Source organism: Mus caroli, unplaced genomic scaffold, assembly GCF_978045245.1.
Source record: "Mus caroli unplaced genomic scaffold, Mus_caroli_1 scaffold_11, whole genome shotgun sequence".
Lineage (NCBI taxonomy): Eukaryota > Metazoa > Chordata > Mammalia > Rodentia > Muridae > Mus > Mus caroli.
The window spans coordinates 35,347,736-35,364,911 of record NW_028227266.1 but is presented as its reverse complement, the minus strand read 5'-3'; the positions used below and the strand labels follow the sequence as shown (position 1 = coordinate 35,364,911).

Here is a 17,176-nt window from a genome sequence, read left to right as displayed (position 1 = left end):
TGCCCTGATCTTGCCATGAAAGTGGTGGTCTCTCAGGAGTTCTGACACAGGCTTACAGACTCAGAGCAGGAACAAGCTCAAGCCAGAGACAGCAAGAATATCTAACCCAGAGTTTACCAGATGGCAAAAGGCAAACACAAGGATCTTACAAACAGAAAACAGACTACTTGGATAACCCAATATACCAGAAAAGCAAGATTCATATTTAAAACCACATCTCATTATGCTGATAGAGGATTTTAGGAACGACATTAATAAGTCCCTTAAAGAAATACAGGAGAATACAGCTAAACAGGTAGAAGTCTTTAATGAGGAAACACAAAAAATCCTTAAAGAATTACTGGAGGTCACAGGTAAACAGGTAGAAGCACTTAAAGAAGAAACACAAAAATCCCTTAAAGAATTAGAGTAAAACACAACCAAACAGGTATAGGAATTGAACAAAACCATACAGGATCAAAAAATGGAAGTAGAAACAATAAATAAATGACAAAGGGAGACAATTCTGGAGATAGAAATCTTAGGAAAGAAATTGGGAGTCATAGATGCAAGCATCACCAACAGAATACAAAAGAGAGAAGAGAGAATATCAGGTGCAGAGGATATCACACAAAACAAGTACACAACAATTAAAGAAAATGCAAAATGCAAAAAGATCCTAACTCAAAACACCCAGGAACCCCAGGACACAATGAGAAGACCAAAGCTAAGGATAGTAGGTATAGATGAGAATGAAGATTTTCAAATTAAACGTCCAGTAAATAACTTCAACAAAATCATAGAAGAAAACCTATTAACCTAAAGAAAGATGTCCATGAACATAACAAGAAGGCTACAAAACTCCAAATAGACTGTACCAGAAAAGAAATTCCTCCCGACACATAATAATCAAAACACCAAATGCACTGAACAAACATAGAATATTAAAAGCAGTAAGGGAAAAATGTCAAGTAACATATCACAATTGCTCTGTAGTACACCTTGAGGTCAGGCATGGTTATTCTACCAGAGGTTGTTTTATTGTTGAGGATACTTTTCGCTATCCTAGATTTTTTGTCATTCCAGATGAATTTGCAAACTGTCCTTTCTAACTTGGTGAAGAATTGAGTTAGAATTTTGATGGGGATTGCATTGAATCTGTAGATTGCTTTCTACAAGATAGTCATTTTTACTAAATTAATCCTGCAAATCCATGAGCATGGGGGATCTTTCCATCATCTAAGATCTTCTTCAATTTCTTTCTTCAGAGACTTGAAGTTCTTATCATACAAATCTTTCACTTGCTTAGTTAGAGTCACACTAAGGTATTTTACATTATTTTTGACTACTGTGAAGGGTGTTGTTTCCCTAATTTCTTTCTCAGCCCGTTTATCCTTTTTGTAGAGAAAGGCCACGGATTTGTTTGAGTTGATTTTATATCCAGCTACTGCACTAAAGTTGTTTATCAGGTTTAGGAGTTCTCTGGTGGAATTTTTAGGGTCACTTATATATACTATCATATCATCTGCAAATAGTGATATTTTGACTTCCTGTTTTCCATTTTGTATTCCCCTGATCTCCTTTTGTTGTCTAAATTGTTCTGGCTAGGACTTCAAGTACTATATTGAATGGGTAGGGAGAGAGTAGGCAGCCTTGTCTAGTCCCTGATTTTAGTGGAATTTCTTCAAGTTTCTCTCCATTTAGTTTGATCTTGGTACTGGTTTGCTATATATTGCTTTTATTATGATTAGGTATGGGCCTTGAATTCCTGATCTTTCCACGACTTTTATCATGAATCGGTGTTGGAATTTGTCAAATGCTTTCTCAGCATCTAAGGAGATGATCATGTGGTTTTTGTCTTTGAGTTTGTTTATATAGTGGATTATGTTGATGGGTTTCTGTATATTGAACCCTCCCTGCATCCCTGCATGAAGCCTACTCTATCATGATGGTTGATCGATTTGAAGTGTTCTTGTATTTGGTCTGCAAGAATTTTATTGAGCATATTTGCATCGATATTCATAAGGGAAATTGGTCTGAAGTTCTCTTTCTTTGTTGGGTATTTTTGAGGTTTAGGTATCAAAGTAAATGTGGCTTCATAGAACTAATTCGGTAGAGTACATGCTATTTCTATTTAGAGGAACCATTTGAGAAGTATTGGAATTAGGTCTTCTGATAGAACTCTGCACTAAACCCATCTGGTCCTGGGCTTTTTGTTTGTTTGTTTGGTTGGTTGGTTGGTTGGGAGACTATTAATGACTGTTTCTATTTTTTTTTTTAGGGGATATGGGACTGTTTAGATCGTTAATCTGATCTTGATTTAACTTTTGTACCTGGTATCTGTATAGAAGATTTTCCATTTTATCCAGGTTTTCCAGTTTTGTTGAGTATAGGCTTTTGTAGTAGGATATGACAATTTTTTTGATTTCCTCAGATTCTGTTATTATGTCTCCCTTTTCATTTCTGATTTTGTTAATTAGGATACTGTCTCTGTGCCCTCTAGTTAGGTGGCACAGAAAGGTTGAAAATTATATTTTTACCACTGTGTCACTCGCTTAATTCTACCATAAAAATTCTTTAAATACTGTAACAAACTGAATGGCCTAAACAAGTGGAGGTTATTTTCTTGAAGCTCCAGAGGCTAAAAGTCCATCATCAAGTGGTTCTATTTCTTCTAAGACTTCACTGTTTGGTTTAGAGATGTCTGTGCTTTTGCTGCGTTCTCACCTGTGCCTTCCTATGTGTATGTTCATTCCTGATCTATATCTGTCCCCATCTTTTTTTAAATAAGGACGCTAGTTAGATTGGTTTAGGGCCCATCTTAACATTGCAAATTTACTTATATGAGTCTTAAACTAATAACATCATTAAGAGTACACTAGCAAGATTTTGCTGAAAGGACCCTGATATAGCTGTCTCTTGTGAGACTATGCCAGGGGCCTAGCAAACACAGAAGTGGATGCTCACAGTCAGCTATTGGATGGATCACAGGGCTCCCAATGGAGGAGTTGGAGAAAGTACCCAAGGAGCTAAAGGGACCTGCAACCCTATAGGTGGTACAACATTATGAACTAACCAGTACCCTGGAGCTCTTGACTCTAGCTGCATATGTATCAAAAGATGGCCTAGTCATCCATCACTGGAAAGAGAGGCCCATTGGACACACAAACTTTATATGCCCCAGTACAGGGGAACGCCAGGGCCAAAAAAATAAATAAATAAATGGGAATGGGTGGGTAGGGAAATGGGGGAGAGGGGGGGAGGGTATGGGGGACTTTTGGGATAGCATTGGAAATGTAATTGAGGAAAATACGTAATAAAATATATTAAAAAAAAAAAGAAAGCCAACATTCACATGGAAACTGAACAACACACTACTCAATGATTCCTTGGTCAAGGATGAAATAAAAAATGAAATTTAAAAAAAAAAAAAAGAGTACTATTACAGTCAGTCCACTGTCCTGAGGAATGGGACATCAACAAAAGCTCCTGCAGGAACACATCTTCATGATAACCACTACTCTGCAAAGAAAGTGAAGACTGTGGAACTGTTCTAAGACAGCAATATCAAGATTAGTAAGGCTTGATCTTGCATTTCAAATAACTAAGTGACAAAGGAGGCTTTCAACCTACACTGACATAAAATCACATACTAGTTAGAATCATATTAATAGGATCAAATGATATGTATATACATACTCCCATTTTACACATAGCTCAACAATTTATCCTGTCTTCATAAAGAAGGCTTTCAATATATTCACCAGCTTGTGCATGAGTCTCAGACATAATAACCTAGATTGCATGACTTCTGGTTACCTTGAATTCTTGGGTATCATTGCTTTGAATTAACTGAACAAATAAATAAATATATAAGAATGGTACTATTTCTCCAATAAAGTCCTTTCAAAATGAACTCATGAGTACTGGTGCTTGTCTAGCATGGGAACACACAGCATTCATTCCCAGTAATACAAAAAACATGTTTCTTTAACTATTAATTATTTTCTTTATATGCTGATTCATGTTTTACATGAGACAAATTATACTTGGATTCTATATTGAAGTTTGAACCGATCTTACAATTGAAACTATATATACATATATATATATATATATATATATATATATATATATATATATGGATATGTATGAATCTTAAATGGTCCTGAGTATGCATTAACATTAACATAAATTCTCCCTTAAATCAAATACAATGACAGTGACTCCAAAAGCTATGATCAGTTGCTTACATAAATACTAGCAGTAGCAGTTATGTGGAACTGCCAGCATGCCATCATCAACATAGAAGTTGTAAAGCATAGAGTAGTGGTGCATGTATACAATCTTAGTACTCAAGAGACAAAGTCAAGAGGATCATAATTTCATAGCACCCCTGGGCTATGCAACAGAATCTTTCTCAAGTCAAAACAAAACATAAAGAAGCAGTTCACGACCTTTAAGTATTAAGTATACAGTAATTTAAGGAAAGATAAGTGAAAAAAGTTAGGCTTATATCTTTTGCATATAATATTTAAAACACAGAATATAGTACTTTTAAAATTTGTAACATTCATTGTGTACAACAGCAGTTTTATTATTAGCAGTGAAGAATCTAGGATCAAGAGGTCAAAGACTCAACACTTACAGAATCCAGACTCAAAACCAGACTAGTTCTCTGTTCTTTCAATTTGACACAGTTTCCTTCAGGGGAAGGGATGAGATGTGCTTAACAGTCTCCCACCTAACTTGTGTTGCCACATCAACTGACATTTTACTCTCACTAAGTAATTTTTCAAGTAAGTGTAAGTAGTAGTAGTAGTAATAATAATAATAATAATAATAATAATAATAATAATAATAATCCTTCCCACAGGACATGGGAATTTTTGTTATTTAAATTTTATTTCATGAATTTAACTACAGATTGATTATAAATGAATACTGACTGGGCTTCAGAATATGGAGGAAGAAAGAAAATAAAGTCCATTGTATGATTCATATAATTTTGGGTTTTATTGTACTTATTGGCATTCATTCTTATCTCCTTCAAAGGACCAATTTAACTTCATTTATACTTGTATGAACGTTCTTAGGCTTTACCTGCTTCCATACCATTAATCTGTTCCCCATAAGCATTCCAAAAATTGTTCCTGAATCAGACACTAAGTGTGCCTTGTCCCTCTTCTGAAATGTTCAGTAGAGAACCCTGCCTTCAGTCAGGTCACCTGCCATCTACTCAGCAAGAACCCTTCCTAGCAGCAAACCCAAGATAAGAAGAGAATTGTTCACAGTAAAATGTACAATTAGATTTGCTCAAGACATTGTGAATCATTTTTCTAATACAAATTAAAAGAAACATTATTTCACCATTGTCCTTCCATGATAACAAGGATCGTCACTTTTCTTCACAGCTGTATTTTTTTAAAATATTTTTAACCCCCATTCCAAATATAGACAAAGCAAACCAATAAGAGGAAGACTCCCAAAAGCAGGAAAAAGAATCAAAGATGCTCCCACTCCCACAGTTAGGAGACCAAGCTAAGATCCACAACACATATGCAGAAGATCTAGTGCATACACTTTCTAGCTCAATGCTTGCTTGCAACTTTAGACTCTGTAAATTCTTATGTGCCATGATTACTTTATTCAGTGGGCCACATTTTCTTTGGGTCTTCCATTCCCTTTGACTCCTGTTTCTCCTGTCTCCTATTCCTTGGGATCACCAAACTCCTTAGAGAAGGAACCAATGAAGACCTCCAATTTGGACTCTTTGTACATACTGTCTGTATTGGCTATTTTTGTGTCAACTTGACACAGCTGGAATTATCACAGAGAAAGGAGCTTCAGTTGAGGAAATGCCTCCATGAGATCCAACTGTAAGGCATTTTCTCAATTAGTGATCAAGGGGGAAAGGCCCCTTGTGGGTGGGACCATCCCTGGGCTGGTAGTCTTGGGTTCTATAAAAGTAGGCTGAGCAAGCCAGGGGAGGCAAGCCAGTAAAGAACATCCCTCCATGGCCTCTGCATCAGCTCCTGCTTTCTGACCTGCTTGAGTTCCAGTCCTGACTTCCTTTGGTGATGAACAGCAGTATGGAAGTGTAAGCCGAATAAACCCTTTCCTCCCCAACTTGCTTCTTGGTCATGATGTTTGTGCAGGAATAGAAACCCTGACTAAGACACTGTCTGACTATAATATTGTTTGAACAAACAAAAATCTTGATGTCCCAAACAGGATACATTCTCTGGCTATGTTTCCTACTTTAATAAACAGCATCACTGTATGCAGAACTCTGAGTCAGAATGAAAGTGAAATTATCAAATGGAAAGAACAGAGTGCTAAGGATATTATATGATTGATTAAGTAAGTAAAAGACAAATTTCCTCTACCAATAACTAGGAAACTTGCTTAATAAAATTGTTCCAAATAGAGACATAGCATGTACATAGATTCACATACCCACCCTCAACTTCATGAGCAAAATATCTAATAAAGGTTTCCTTTCCCATCAGTTAACTAAATTGTTTTATTTTCAGTCTGAGAGTACTAGAATCATAACAGAGTCATCAATTTCTCTTTATCTTTAAAACTATAAAAAAAAGTTCAGATTGGAAAAAGAGTTTCCCATCTGTCCTTTAGGCATTGGAGAAACAAAGGAACTTTTCAAAATCAACTTGCCTAAAAATATTCTCAGAGGGCTTTTAACAGTATAAATAAGATACTGTCCTTAAGACTACTGAAATAAGCATTTCAGTGCACAACACTCTATGATTTTTAGATGGACTCAAAACAAACTTTCCATACTGGTGCTTAAAATGTGGCTCAGTGGTAGAGCACTTATCTAGCATGCAAGAAAGCCTAAAAATGAACTCCCACATAAACTGCAAAAGTAGAAAAAAACGTTTAAAAACTCTTGATCTTTCCATTACAGAGCACAATACCATCCAGTACTTTATGCTTAAATCCTCATGATTACTGAGGCTAGAATGTACTATACTAGTAGAAAGCTGCCCAAAGTTACTATTGTGTTTTTGATACTGAAAAACAAAATTACATATAATTTTGGAAAATTACAGAATAAACTCCTCTCTTTACCATAAAAGAATGATGGATTAGTTTCCCTTCACGGTCATTACTTCTGAAAATTACTTTGCTCAGTAATAGACTTAAATTTGCATTCTGTTAAATAATTTTAATTCTAGATTCCCACCTCAAGTTTTTTATTCTTGTTTTTATGTTATTTCTGTTGTTTTAGCAATTAATATGTTTTAAGACTGTAGAGCAAATCTAGGGCCCCGTGAATATAAGCAAATGTCTGACAATGAGTTCCTTCTGCAGCCTTCTCCTAGGTATAAACATCGTATGTCCTAAGATTTATTTCTTTAGCAATTAAACATTCGATTTAGGTGAATATCTTTTTCTTCAAAGTTTTTTTCAGTGCATTGTGCACATCTTTATTCCTTATACTGTAGATGAAAGGATTCAGCATTGGACCCAGAATGGTATAAAAGAGAGTAGATACTTTATCTTCATCCACAGATGCACTAGAAGGCTTAAGATACATGACGGCTGCAGCTCCAAAGAAAAGAGAAACAGCAATCACATGGGAGCCACAGGTACTGAAGGCTTTTGACCTACCTTCTGCAGAATGGATGCTGAGGATGTTGGAAAGAATTAAGGTATAAGAAACAAAGAGAGTCAGGCTGGGCACTGTTATATTGACACCAACAACAATGAAAAGTACCAGCTCATTAATGGCGGTACTTGTGCAGGAGAGTTTAAGGAGAGGATGTACATCACATACGTAGTTATTGATGATGTTGCGATCACAGAAGGTGAGTCTCAGCATGCAAACTATGTGGGACAAGGCACCAGCAAAGCCCATCAAATACACACCCAAAGTCATCAATAGGCAGACCTGATGAGACATAGTGACCTGGTAAAGCAGGGGCTTACAAATGGCAGCATATCTGTCATAAGCCATTGCTGTCAAAATGTAACATTCATCAATAACAAAGAAGGCAAAGAAAAAGAGTTGAATCAAGCACTCAGCATGAGAGATGATGTTCTGCTTCAAAAAAAAACCCACTAACATTTTGAGGATTATGACAGAGGAGTAGCAGAGATCTATGAAGGAAAGGTTGAAGAGAAAGTAGTACATGGGGGTGTGCAGGTGAGGATGCAAAACAATCAGAACAATCAAGCCCAAGTTCCCCATCACAGAGACCATGTAGATTCCCAAAAACAAGAAGAGATATCCAATAAGACAAGCACTATTAGTTGAAGATGTTGTCTTTTCTTCCAGGATATGGTTTAGACATCTTTATCAAATGTCAAGTATCCATACCTGTGTGGGTTTATTTCTGGGTCTCTGATCCTACTCCCTTCATCAACCTCTTCATTTTTATGCAAATACCATGCAGGTTTTATTACTATTGCTCTAAAATATAGCTCGAAATCAGGGATGGTGTTACCTCTAAAAGATATTTTATTGTACAGGATTGTTTTAGCTATCCTGAGTTGGTTGTTTTGATTGTTTCGGGGGGTTTATTTGTTTGCTTGCTCCCCCATTAGAGTTGAGAATTCCTGGTGAAATTATAAAGAGAATTGCATTGAATCTCCTTTTGCTTTACCAAAATGCTTTTGGTAAAATGGCCATTTCATTTATAATATGTTAATCCAATTAATCCATGATCGTAGGAGATCATTCCACCCTGTGATATCTTCCTCAATTTTTTTTTTCTTCAGAGACTTGAAATTCTTCTCATACAGGTCTTTCACTTACTTGGTTAGACTTACACAAAGTTATTTTATAATCTTTGTGGCTATTCTAAAAGATGTTTTCACTAATTTCTTTGTTATATCATTTATCATTTGTATAAAGAAGGGGTAGTGACTATTAACATTTGAGTATTGATGTGTGCTTTAAGCCTCAGTTATGTTTCCTTAACTAGTGTGGTTGTCTTTGTATTTGGTGCATATTGTTCAGAATCTTGATATCATCTTGTTGAGTTTTTTTCTGTAATGAGTATGATGTCCTTCTCCATCTCATTTGATTAATTTTTGTTTAAAGTCTATTTTATTAGATATTAACATGACTACTCCCGCCTGTTTCTTGAGTCCATTCACTAGGAAAACTTTTGTCCAGCTCCTTACTCTGAGATAATATCTATCTTTATTGTGAGATTGTGTTCCTATTACTCAACAGAATGGTGGGTCCTGTTTCTGAGACCATTCTATTAGTTTATGTCTTTTAATTGGGAAGTTGACTCCACTGCTTTTGAGACATATTAATGACTAAAGACTGTAAATTACTGCGATTTTGATGTTGGTGGTTGTGGTGGTGGTGGTGGTGGTGGTGTGTGTGTGTGTGTGTGTGTGTGTGTGTGTGTGTGTGTGTGTGTGTGCCTGTGTGTGCTGTTTATTTGTGTTTCTGTTGGCATGGAGTTACTTATTTCTTGTGGTTTCTTGATGTAGTTAACATCCTTGGGTTGAAGTTTACCTCCTAGTATTTCTGCAAGGCTGGGTTTGTCTATAGATATTGTTTAAATTTTGTTTTATCTTGAAATATCTTGTTTTCTCCAACATTTATGATTGAGAGTTTTTCTGGATATAATAGTCTAACTTGTTGCTTCTACCTAATAGAATTTCTGATAAGAACTCTAGTGTAATTCTGGTAAGTCTGCCTTTGGATTTCACTCAGCGTTTTTCCTTTACCTCATTTAATATCTTTGTTTATTAGATATTGTGTTTTGATTATTATGGGGTGGGAGAATTTTCTTTTCTGGTCCAATCTAATCAATGTTCTGCAAACTTCTCATATATTTATTGGCATCTCTTTCTTTAGGTTATGGAATTTTTCTTCGATTATTTTGTTAAAAATATTTTCTGGTCTTTAGAGCTTGCACATTCATCTTCTTCTATTCCAACTACTATTAGGTTTGTTCTTTCCATAGTGCCAGATTTCTGAACCTTTTGGGGGGTGGTCATAATTTTTTATTTTTAACATTTTCTGGAACTGATATATCAATTTCTACTATCCCATCTTCTCTCTGAGACTCTTTCTTGTATCTCTTATATTCTGTTGATGATGCATGTGTTTGTTGTTACTGTTCTCTTTCCCAGGTTTTCTGTCTCCAGTATTGCCTTGGTTCATGTTTCCTATATTGCTTCTATTTCCATTTTCAAATCTTAAACTGTTTTATCTGTTTCCTTCACCTGTTTAATGGCATTTTTCTGTGTTGTTTAAGAGATTTATTTCCCCTTTAAAGGCTTCTACCTGTTTGATTGTATTCTCTTGGACATCTTTAAGGGATTTCTTCATTCCTCTTTAAAGGAATCTATCATCATTATGAGATTGAATTTAAGGTCTCTGGGTTTCAGTTATTTTAGAATATTGAGAACTTGCTGACGTAGAATAGTTGTGCTCTAGAGCTGCCATATTTGTTTTTATTGTTTGTGTTCTTATATTGGCCATTAGCCATCAGATTGTCCCTGTCCCTGTATGTTCCTGATGTAGCAGGTAATTGGAGAAGGGGGCCTAACCTGAATGTCCCTGACCAATAGGTCTCTGGTGTAACTCAATAAGCAGTAAAAGTCTCCTAGCAGTTGGGTGTGCTCTAGGAACAGAACAGATAATGGGTTGGTGAGGGGTGGGCAGGAGTCTATCTTATATGCTTCCTGTTCATCAGCTCTAATGAGTGCAGTTGAAGAGGTGGCCAGACAGTGGAGCTCCACAGGGACAGAATGTTGCTAAGACTGAGGTAGCCAAAACAATACGTATAGGTAAGGTATCCTGTATATTTCTAGTTAGGCACATCTGATGAAGGTGAAGCTTTTCTTTTTTTCAATCCAGTTTTTTATTATGACACAGTGTTTGACTACTGATGGTAGTAGCAAGTTGTGCTAAATAAAGGAATGCCATTGAAACATGGTTTTGTGAGTTTTTCAGGAAACCAAATTGCTCTAGAAAAACCAAGGTCAAATTTTGCAAACAAAATGGACTGATTAGACAGCAGTTACTATAATGACGAAGCTACAGTTAGCTATCAACACTATCATAGATGTCAGAAGGATAAGTTTGAAAAGAAGCATAAACCAAATGGGCTCTGTTTCAATTAAGATGACAAATTTATCAGCAATCTGGATGATTTCCCGGGATCACCCTTGGAAATCTTTGTAATTTCCATGGAGGCAGAGTACCCCCAGTCTTCAATGATCACACAGGACAGCATTAACTCTTAACTGCCACACATGGCAGCATCAGCCTTATACTACCAGGCCCAAAAGATTCCAAAGACTTTCCTGTATATTAGAAACTTGAGAGACTCTCCTACATTAGTGAGGCCAAAGGGGGCATTCAATTCTGCACTGTCCTGGTTCTCTACCATTTAGACAATATAGCAGGTATTGATGTACCAAGAGACACTTTTTCCCAGTAGTTATTATCATCACAATCCAGGTAGAATTATTTTCTAAAACACTATAGGAATGTCATTAGGAGCTAGTATGTTTGTTTATCACACAAAACCTTCTATAATTAAACAGTTTCATATGCCATATACAGCAGATCTCTGAAGAGTTTTGAGAGTCATATATGTATTATTTATGGTGTTAAATAAACTTCGCTTGCTTTAAGTCACTTGCTTCAGACATAACCTTGTAAACATATGTAGAAGCTGAAATGAAGCTTGCTCCAATAAAATGAATTGTATTTATCATAAATAAGCCTTGTTTCGATCACATTAAATAATTTTATTATTTATAAGGTAGATGACAATTAACTTGCTCTTATCTTTAACTGTCTACAAGTGAGTAGATTAGAATTTCAGTGGTTTTTCTCTTATATTTGAGCCTTAGAAGTCACAGTTATTGAATAAAAGCACTTTTATTACCAAAATAAAACATCAAAACATAAATGCAATGGAAAAATTCTTATTTTATTTATTCAATCATCAATTGAAGCGATGAGATGAGTGTTGTACCCAAGCTATGTGAATACAGGAGGATACATAGCTTGGGCTGGGGACAGAAATTTCTTTCTCTGTTTCTTTCTCTATCCCTAAGCCTAAACCTGGAAGCTTCTTGCCTCCACACAATATAATCTTCCAAGCCACCTATTCAGTCTAGCTTCTCTTGACTTCTGCCTGAATTCATCTAGGTAGACTCATACCAACTTTCTTGATATGCTCTAATCTTCTGTCTCACTCTCATTCTCTGGCTCATTATTTCTTCCTGTGTTTAGCATATTCTCTCAGTAACCTATCTCTGTAAAACTATCAAAGTAAAACTGCCATTGTCTCCCTCTCTATTTATTATCTATCTATCTATCTATCTATCTATCTATCTATCTATCTATCTATCTATCTATTATATCTATGTAGCTATGTATGTGTCAATCTATCTATATCTATAATTCTAATCATGTGTCTATTATCTATCTATTTATCTATCATCTATCATCTTTGCTCTGCTTTACTTTCTTCAGCACACCTTTCTTTCATCTGCTGTTTTTGTGAGAGTTTGGCATGTCCTATCTCTGACTCATTATGTCAAATTATTCTCTAATTCACCACTTTGTCTGCTTCTCAATTATAAATCATTTTCAAACATGGCTGCTTCTTTCTAAAAATAAAGATTAACTTCATTGTTTTGGATAAAATGTTTGTATTAAGGGTGTGTCTACATTCCAGCCAGAGGGATAAAAGTTATGTCATTCCAGCCAGATCACACATGCCTAGATGTTCTTTGGATTTGAATCCTTGCCAGAGCAGCCATGTTTCTACAATGCAGCCTAAAGAGACACTAGGAAACTTAGTTTTTGTTCCTTTCATACTACCTCATCACAGAATATAAGAGTATCCTGTATGATTCTGTTTATACAGATTGCTAGAGTTTAACAAAATCAGCAAAGACAAAGAGGTCAGACATACATTCTTAAGTCATTGTCTCTTAACATGAATAGACCTTAAGTAAGGAGCAACACTATATAGGCCCCTTGTCAAAATACTTTGGCAATTTTCCTGCCACATCATAAGATACAAATATCTCAGGTTTTTTTTTTTTTTTTTTTTTGGTGCTCATAGATATGGCCTTAATTCTTTAGCTTCTCATATACTTCTCCACATTCCTAACTTCGCTTTATCCAATTGCATTCTAGGTCATTCATCTGTTTCTCAAACCTCTATTATCCTTTATCTAGAATTATACAGATCACCACCATCTTATTCTTTTCAAAACCCTGTCCAGAGTCTATCTCATGATATTAAATTCTGTTCATCTTTTTTCTAAGACAAATACTCTTTTTTTTAATTGTAATGGATTTTTTTATAATTGTAACATGAGCCCAATTCTCCTTCATAACCACCTTCTATCATTTTAATTTCACCCCCACCACACACACACACACACACACACACCCAAAAAAACAAAGCATGGAAATGTCTTGTCCTGTCACAATGTTCCCCAGAATATTTGCCTTTGTCCATACATCTTCATTTACAAGTGTTTATTGCAATGACTCTGTCTTCAATCATATCATCAATACTGGATCCTCACTGGGCCTCCTCCAAGTCATCCTGTCGATGCTCTTTGTCATGGATATTCTACAGCTTTGGATCAGCAAGACTAGCCCTTACACATGTTCTAACACTTCACAAATGGTGTCACTTTTGAGGTTGGCCAACTCAAAGTCGTGGATCTGGTCATGGATGGCAGCTGAGCTGGTCAACCTGCTGCCTCTCCAACAACAGCACTACTAGAAGGATCTCTCCAGCACAGCTCTGACTAGCTCCCTGGTGTTGCCATATGCAGAAAGCCAGGACAGCTCCCCTGCTCTCATGGACATGGAGCCTGTTGGCCTGAACCCAGGCATCCAGATCCAGTTATACTTTCTACCCAGAACAGGAAAGATACCCACTCTCACAATTGCTATAGCTGTCAGGGCACTGAGCCAATCCTCCTGCTTTCACATCTTTGTGATTGTTTCAACTGTGTCTTCACTATCAGCTCAACTATCTTGTGCAGGTGAAGTCCATGCCTCACTTTCTCAAGTGCTTTATCGATTGAGTGGCAGTGCTAGCTCTCCTGATCCTAAGACTTTCAGGCCAGATCTCCCAAGCTGAGGTGGCAAGAGGCAAGGAATAATAGGGCATTATACCCATACCCAAGCTCCCTCACTGCCTATGAGTGGCAAGGCCACATAACCCAATACCCCCCCCCACACACACACACACACTAAAGCCAGCTAATTTCAGTTAAAAAAAAAAAAAACTAGAGAAGTCAGACCCTTTTGATAACTGTCAGAGCAGTATCAAAAAACAAAAAAACAAAAACAAAACAAAAAACAACAACAACAAATCCAACAAAACAAAACAAAATCAAACAAACAAAAAAACTGGCCAGAGATAATCAGCCAGAAACTAGGAGGTTACATGGGCTTATTTCTTCAATAAGATAGTTTCTCTCATTTTGTTTCCTACTTGGTTTTTCTTCTACCAGTATTTTCTCTCTTTACCATATTTAAGGGCATCCCTTAGGTCTAGTGCTCTGTGTTGTAAGCAAGTATATTCTATTAACTTGAGTATGCATCTGGCCATAGCCCTGTATTTAAAGTAATAAATAGAATAAGTAATGTTATTGGAAGAATCTCATATTGATATACATATATCAAACCAGTGAAGATCTCAGATTCAGTGAATTTTAAGGATATTCAAGGACAAAAATGTTTGTTTAATCCATGACACTATTCTGAGAAAAATCTAACACCCGGAAGACCTGTTATATAGCCTTGTTTAAATAGAGCAAAAAGTTACTGAACATAGTAAATGAAACCTCATTTATATTGCCAAGTTTGAGGAATAAAATTATTAGTCTTTAGTTTACACCTTTGATTATCATTGCTACTTTAATGTGATTTCTCAAATTTTACTTGTTGCTCTTGTATTATATATTGTAAAGAACATTGCAAAGGTAAAAGCAAGAATTATCTATTCTTCTACCTGGAAAGCTTACATTTTTATTTCTACTCCATGTATATGAATATATGTCGGTGAAGTTTTAATATCTTGTTTTAAATGCATTGTTTTTAAACTCTGTCTTCCATAAATTCAGTTTTTATGATTTTGTTCCTCATCTATTATTTTTATTTATAGAACAATATTTATCAAACAAATGTTCATCCCAGTGTAAAATACCTTAGAGAACTATTATTCCCATCTTAGTTAGTTTATACCACATAGTCACTGTAATCAAGACGGCAGTGAGGTTACACAGTTGTTATTTTAAATCATCTATTTAACAACAACAAAAAAGGGTTGAATCCAAGTTACATATATAGTTTTGTAGTAAATGATTATTACCTATGTATAAATTTTCAATTATCAACACTTTTGTTATAACTTTCTGTTAACTTTTCCTAACAGATTTTATAAAATTTTAATCATACCCAATGATCTTAAAAAGTAGTAAGTCTTACTGATTTAAATTAGATAGATAGATAGATAGATAGATAGATAGATAGATAGATAGATAGATAGATAGATAAAAGAATTAGCAATAATCCTCATTTGGGATTAATCTATCTCTTAGCTATTTTCAATCACACAGTGTCTTCTGCAGTGCTATTGTGTTTTTTTTCTCCTTGTCACAAAGTCAAGTGACACATCTGACACAGGACAGAATTTTGGATGAATCTTTTAAACAATCATGGTTGGGACTAGGTGGAGATGGTGCCCCTGCGCTAGCATTTCCATAAAGTAGGACAGCATAAAATAACATTTTAGTATTATCCTTATCTAAAATACACCTGAATCACTGCAATAGAAGATTTTCACACATTGCTTTAATTATCTCAAGAACAGTAAGGAAGATAACATGCAATCCACTCAACACTACATCAGGTTCATGAGTATGCAAGAAAACACATGTCCATCAAACAGGAGCTTAAAAAGAAAGTTCATGAGGTCAGAAGATACCATACAAAAATAAATATTTGGTGGCCACCTTCATCCATATACACAACAGCCAAGTTTCTTGTCAGATTTTCTGTGGTTCCCTCAAGTACAGAACGCCCAAATGTCTCAGACCCCATGTCAGTATCCCTCTGGGAACCAAACAATGAGGGTGAGCAGTATTCAGTCTGAATCTCTAACTTGAAAATTAAGTCCACATCCAGTTTTTCCCCAGTTCATCTAAATGTAGGTTACAGACAGGATTCTTAACTACACAGCTGAAGGCTGTTAGGTACTACTTTTATGGTTTGTTTCTCCAAGCACTGGGACTCTAATTTATCTCGGTCACCAAAGTGGAAGACTGCAGGTCCCCAAGGTGCATCACAAAAATTGGCAGCTTCAGCTGTACACCCATATCTCATTTGGGACATCAAAATGTTATAGGCCTGGGATGTTTACCAGTCTGACAAATAAACAGTTTTTATTTAGGTAGTGCTTGGCCAGGGTGTTCCTGGAAGTCAAGATTTCAATGATGTAGCACGAAGGAACAAAAGACAGGGGTTTTCTAAAGGCATTTTAAAACATAAGGTTACATTTAATATATGTGCAGACATGCATCCTAAAATCAGGAGACTACATTATTTTTACATACATATGTATTTTTGCCTAAGTGCAACCATGTTTAAGTGGAATCATAGCATTTAGAAAATTTATGGCAGTCAGTTTTCCTGGTTTTCTTGAGCAGGCAACCTTTGGTTACACACGCAGAAGCAATGGTTCTCATTGTGACCATTATTGTGATGAACAGCAGTTTCTTTAAAATTATACAATAATGACCTCTAATGTTCTGTCTGTCCTAGAACCATTGGGGCTTTCAGGCTAGAGGCAATTTTGTTACATAGATCTCTTGATCACACTAAGATATACTTAAAACATAAAAGTCTATCACATAGTAAAGTTGCCTAGTCAAATTTTTTCCCATGGAGACATAGTAAGTCCTTATATAGACATATCTACACTTAGGTCAATGAAGGGGAAAGCTACTATAGGTTCCTTTATCTTAAGTATTGTAAATTGATGTTTCAGAGGACTGGAATCAAAACAAATTCATCAACTCCTCTTTACCAAACAGCTTTAAGACAATGAAAAAAAAAAAAGGTATTAATTTCCTCTGTTTACTTCTTTTCTCCTTTTTGTCTTTTGAGAAACAAAGGAATGTACCCATATAATGAAATTTCCTTCAATTC

The 17,176-nt window shown here is 35.8% G+C and overlaps 1 protein-coding gene and 1 pseudogene across 1 annotated transcript; one reads left to right on the top strand and one right to left on the bottom strand.

Annotated features, from left to right (window-relative positions):
- The window catches only part of LOC110301523 (glyceraldehyde-3-phosphate dehydrogenase pseudogene), a 318,538-nt pseudogene that overhangs the window by 144,546 nt on the left and 156,816 nt on the right, over positions 1–17,176 (top strand).
- Positions 7,382–16,069, bottom strand: LOC110301530 (olfactory receptor 8B8-like). Its single transcript, XM_021172034.1, has 3 exons — positions 15,982–16,069; positions 9,066–9,152; positions 7,382–8,232 (listed from the first exon to the last, which is right to left on the bottom strand). Exons 1-3 carry the CDS (start codon positions 16,067–16,069, stop codon positions 7,382–7,384), a joined length of 1,026 nt encoding a protein of 341 aa, XP_021027693.1.

What these genes read in the sequence shown, in the direction of transcription:
- LOC110301530 (XM_021172034.1), bottom strand. Translation starts at nt 16,069, where the DNA reads ATGGGGTCTGAGACATTTGGGCGTTCTGTACTTGAGGGAACCACAGAA. An exon ending in TGTTGTGTATATGGATGAAG is followed by an intron (nt 9,153 to 15,981) that starts GTGGCCACCAAA and finishes CTCACAATAAAG; the next exon opens with ATAGATATTATCTCAGAGTA. An exon ending in GGGAGTAGTCATGTTAATAT is followed by an intron (nt 8,233 to 9,065) that starts CTAATAAAATAG and finishes TTATTGGATATC; the next exon opens with TCTTCTTGTTTTTGGGAATC.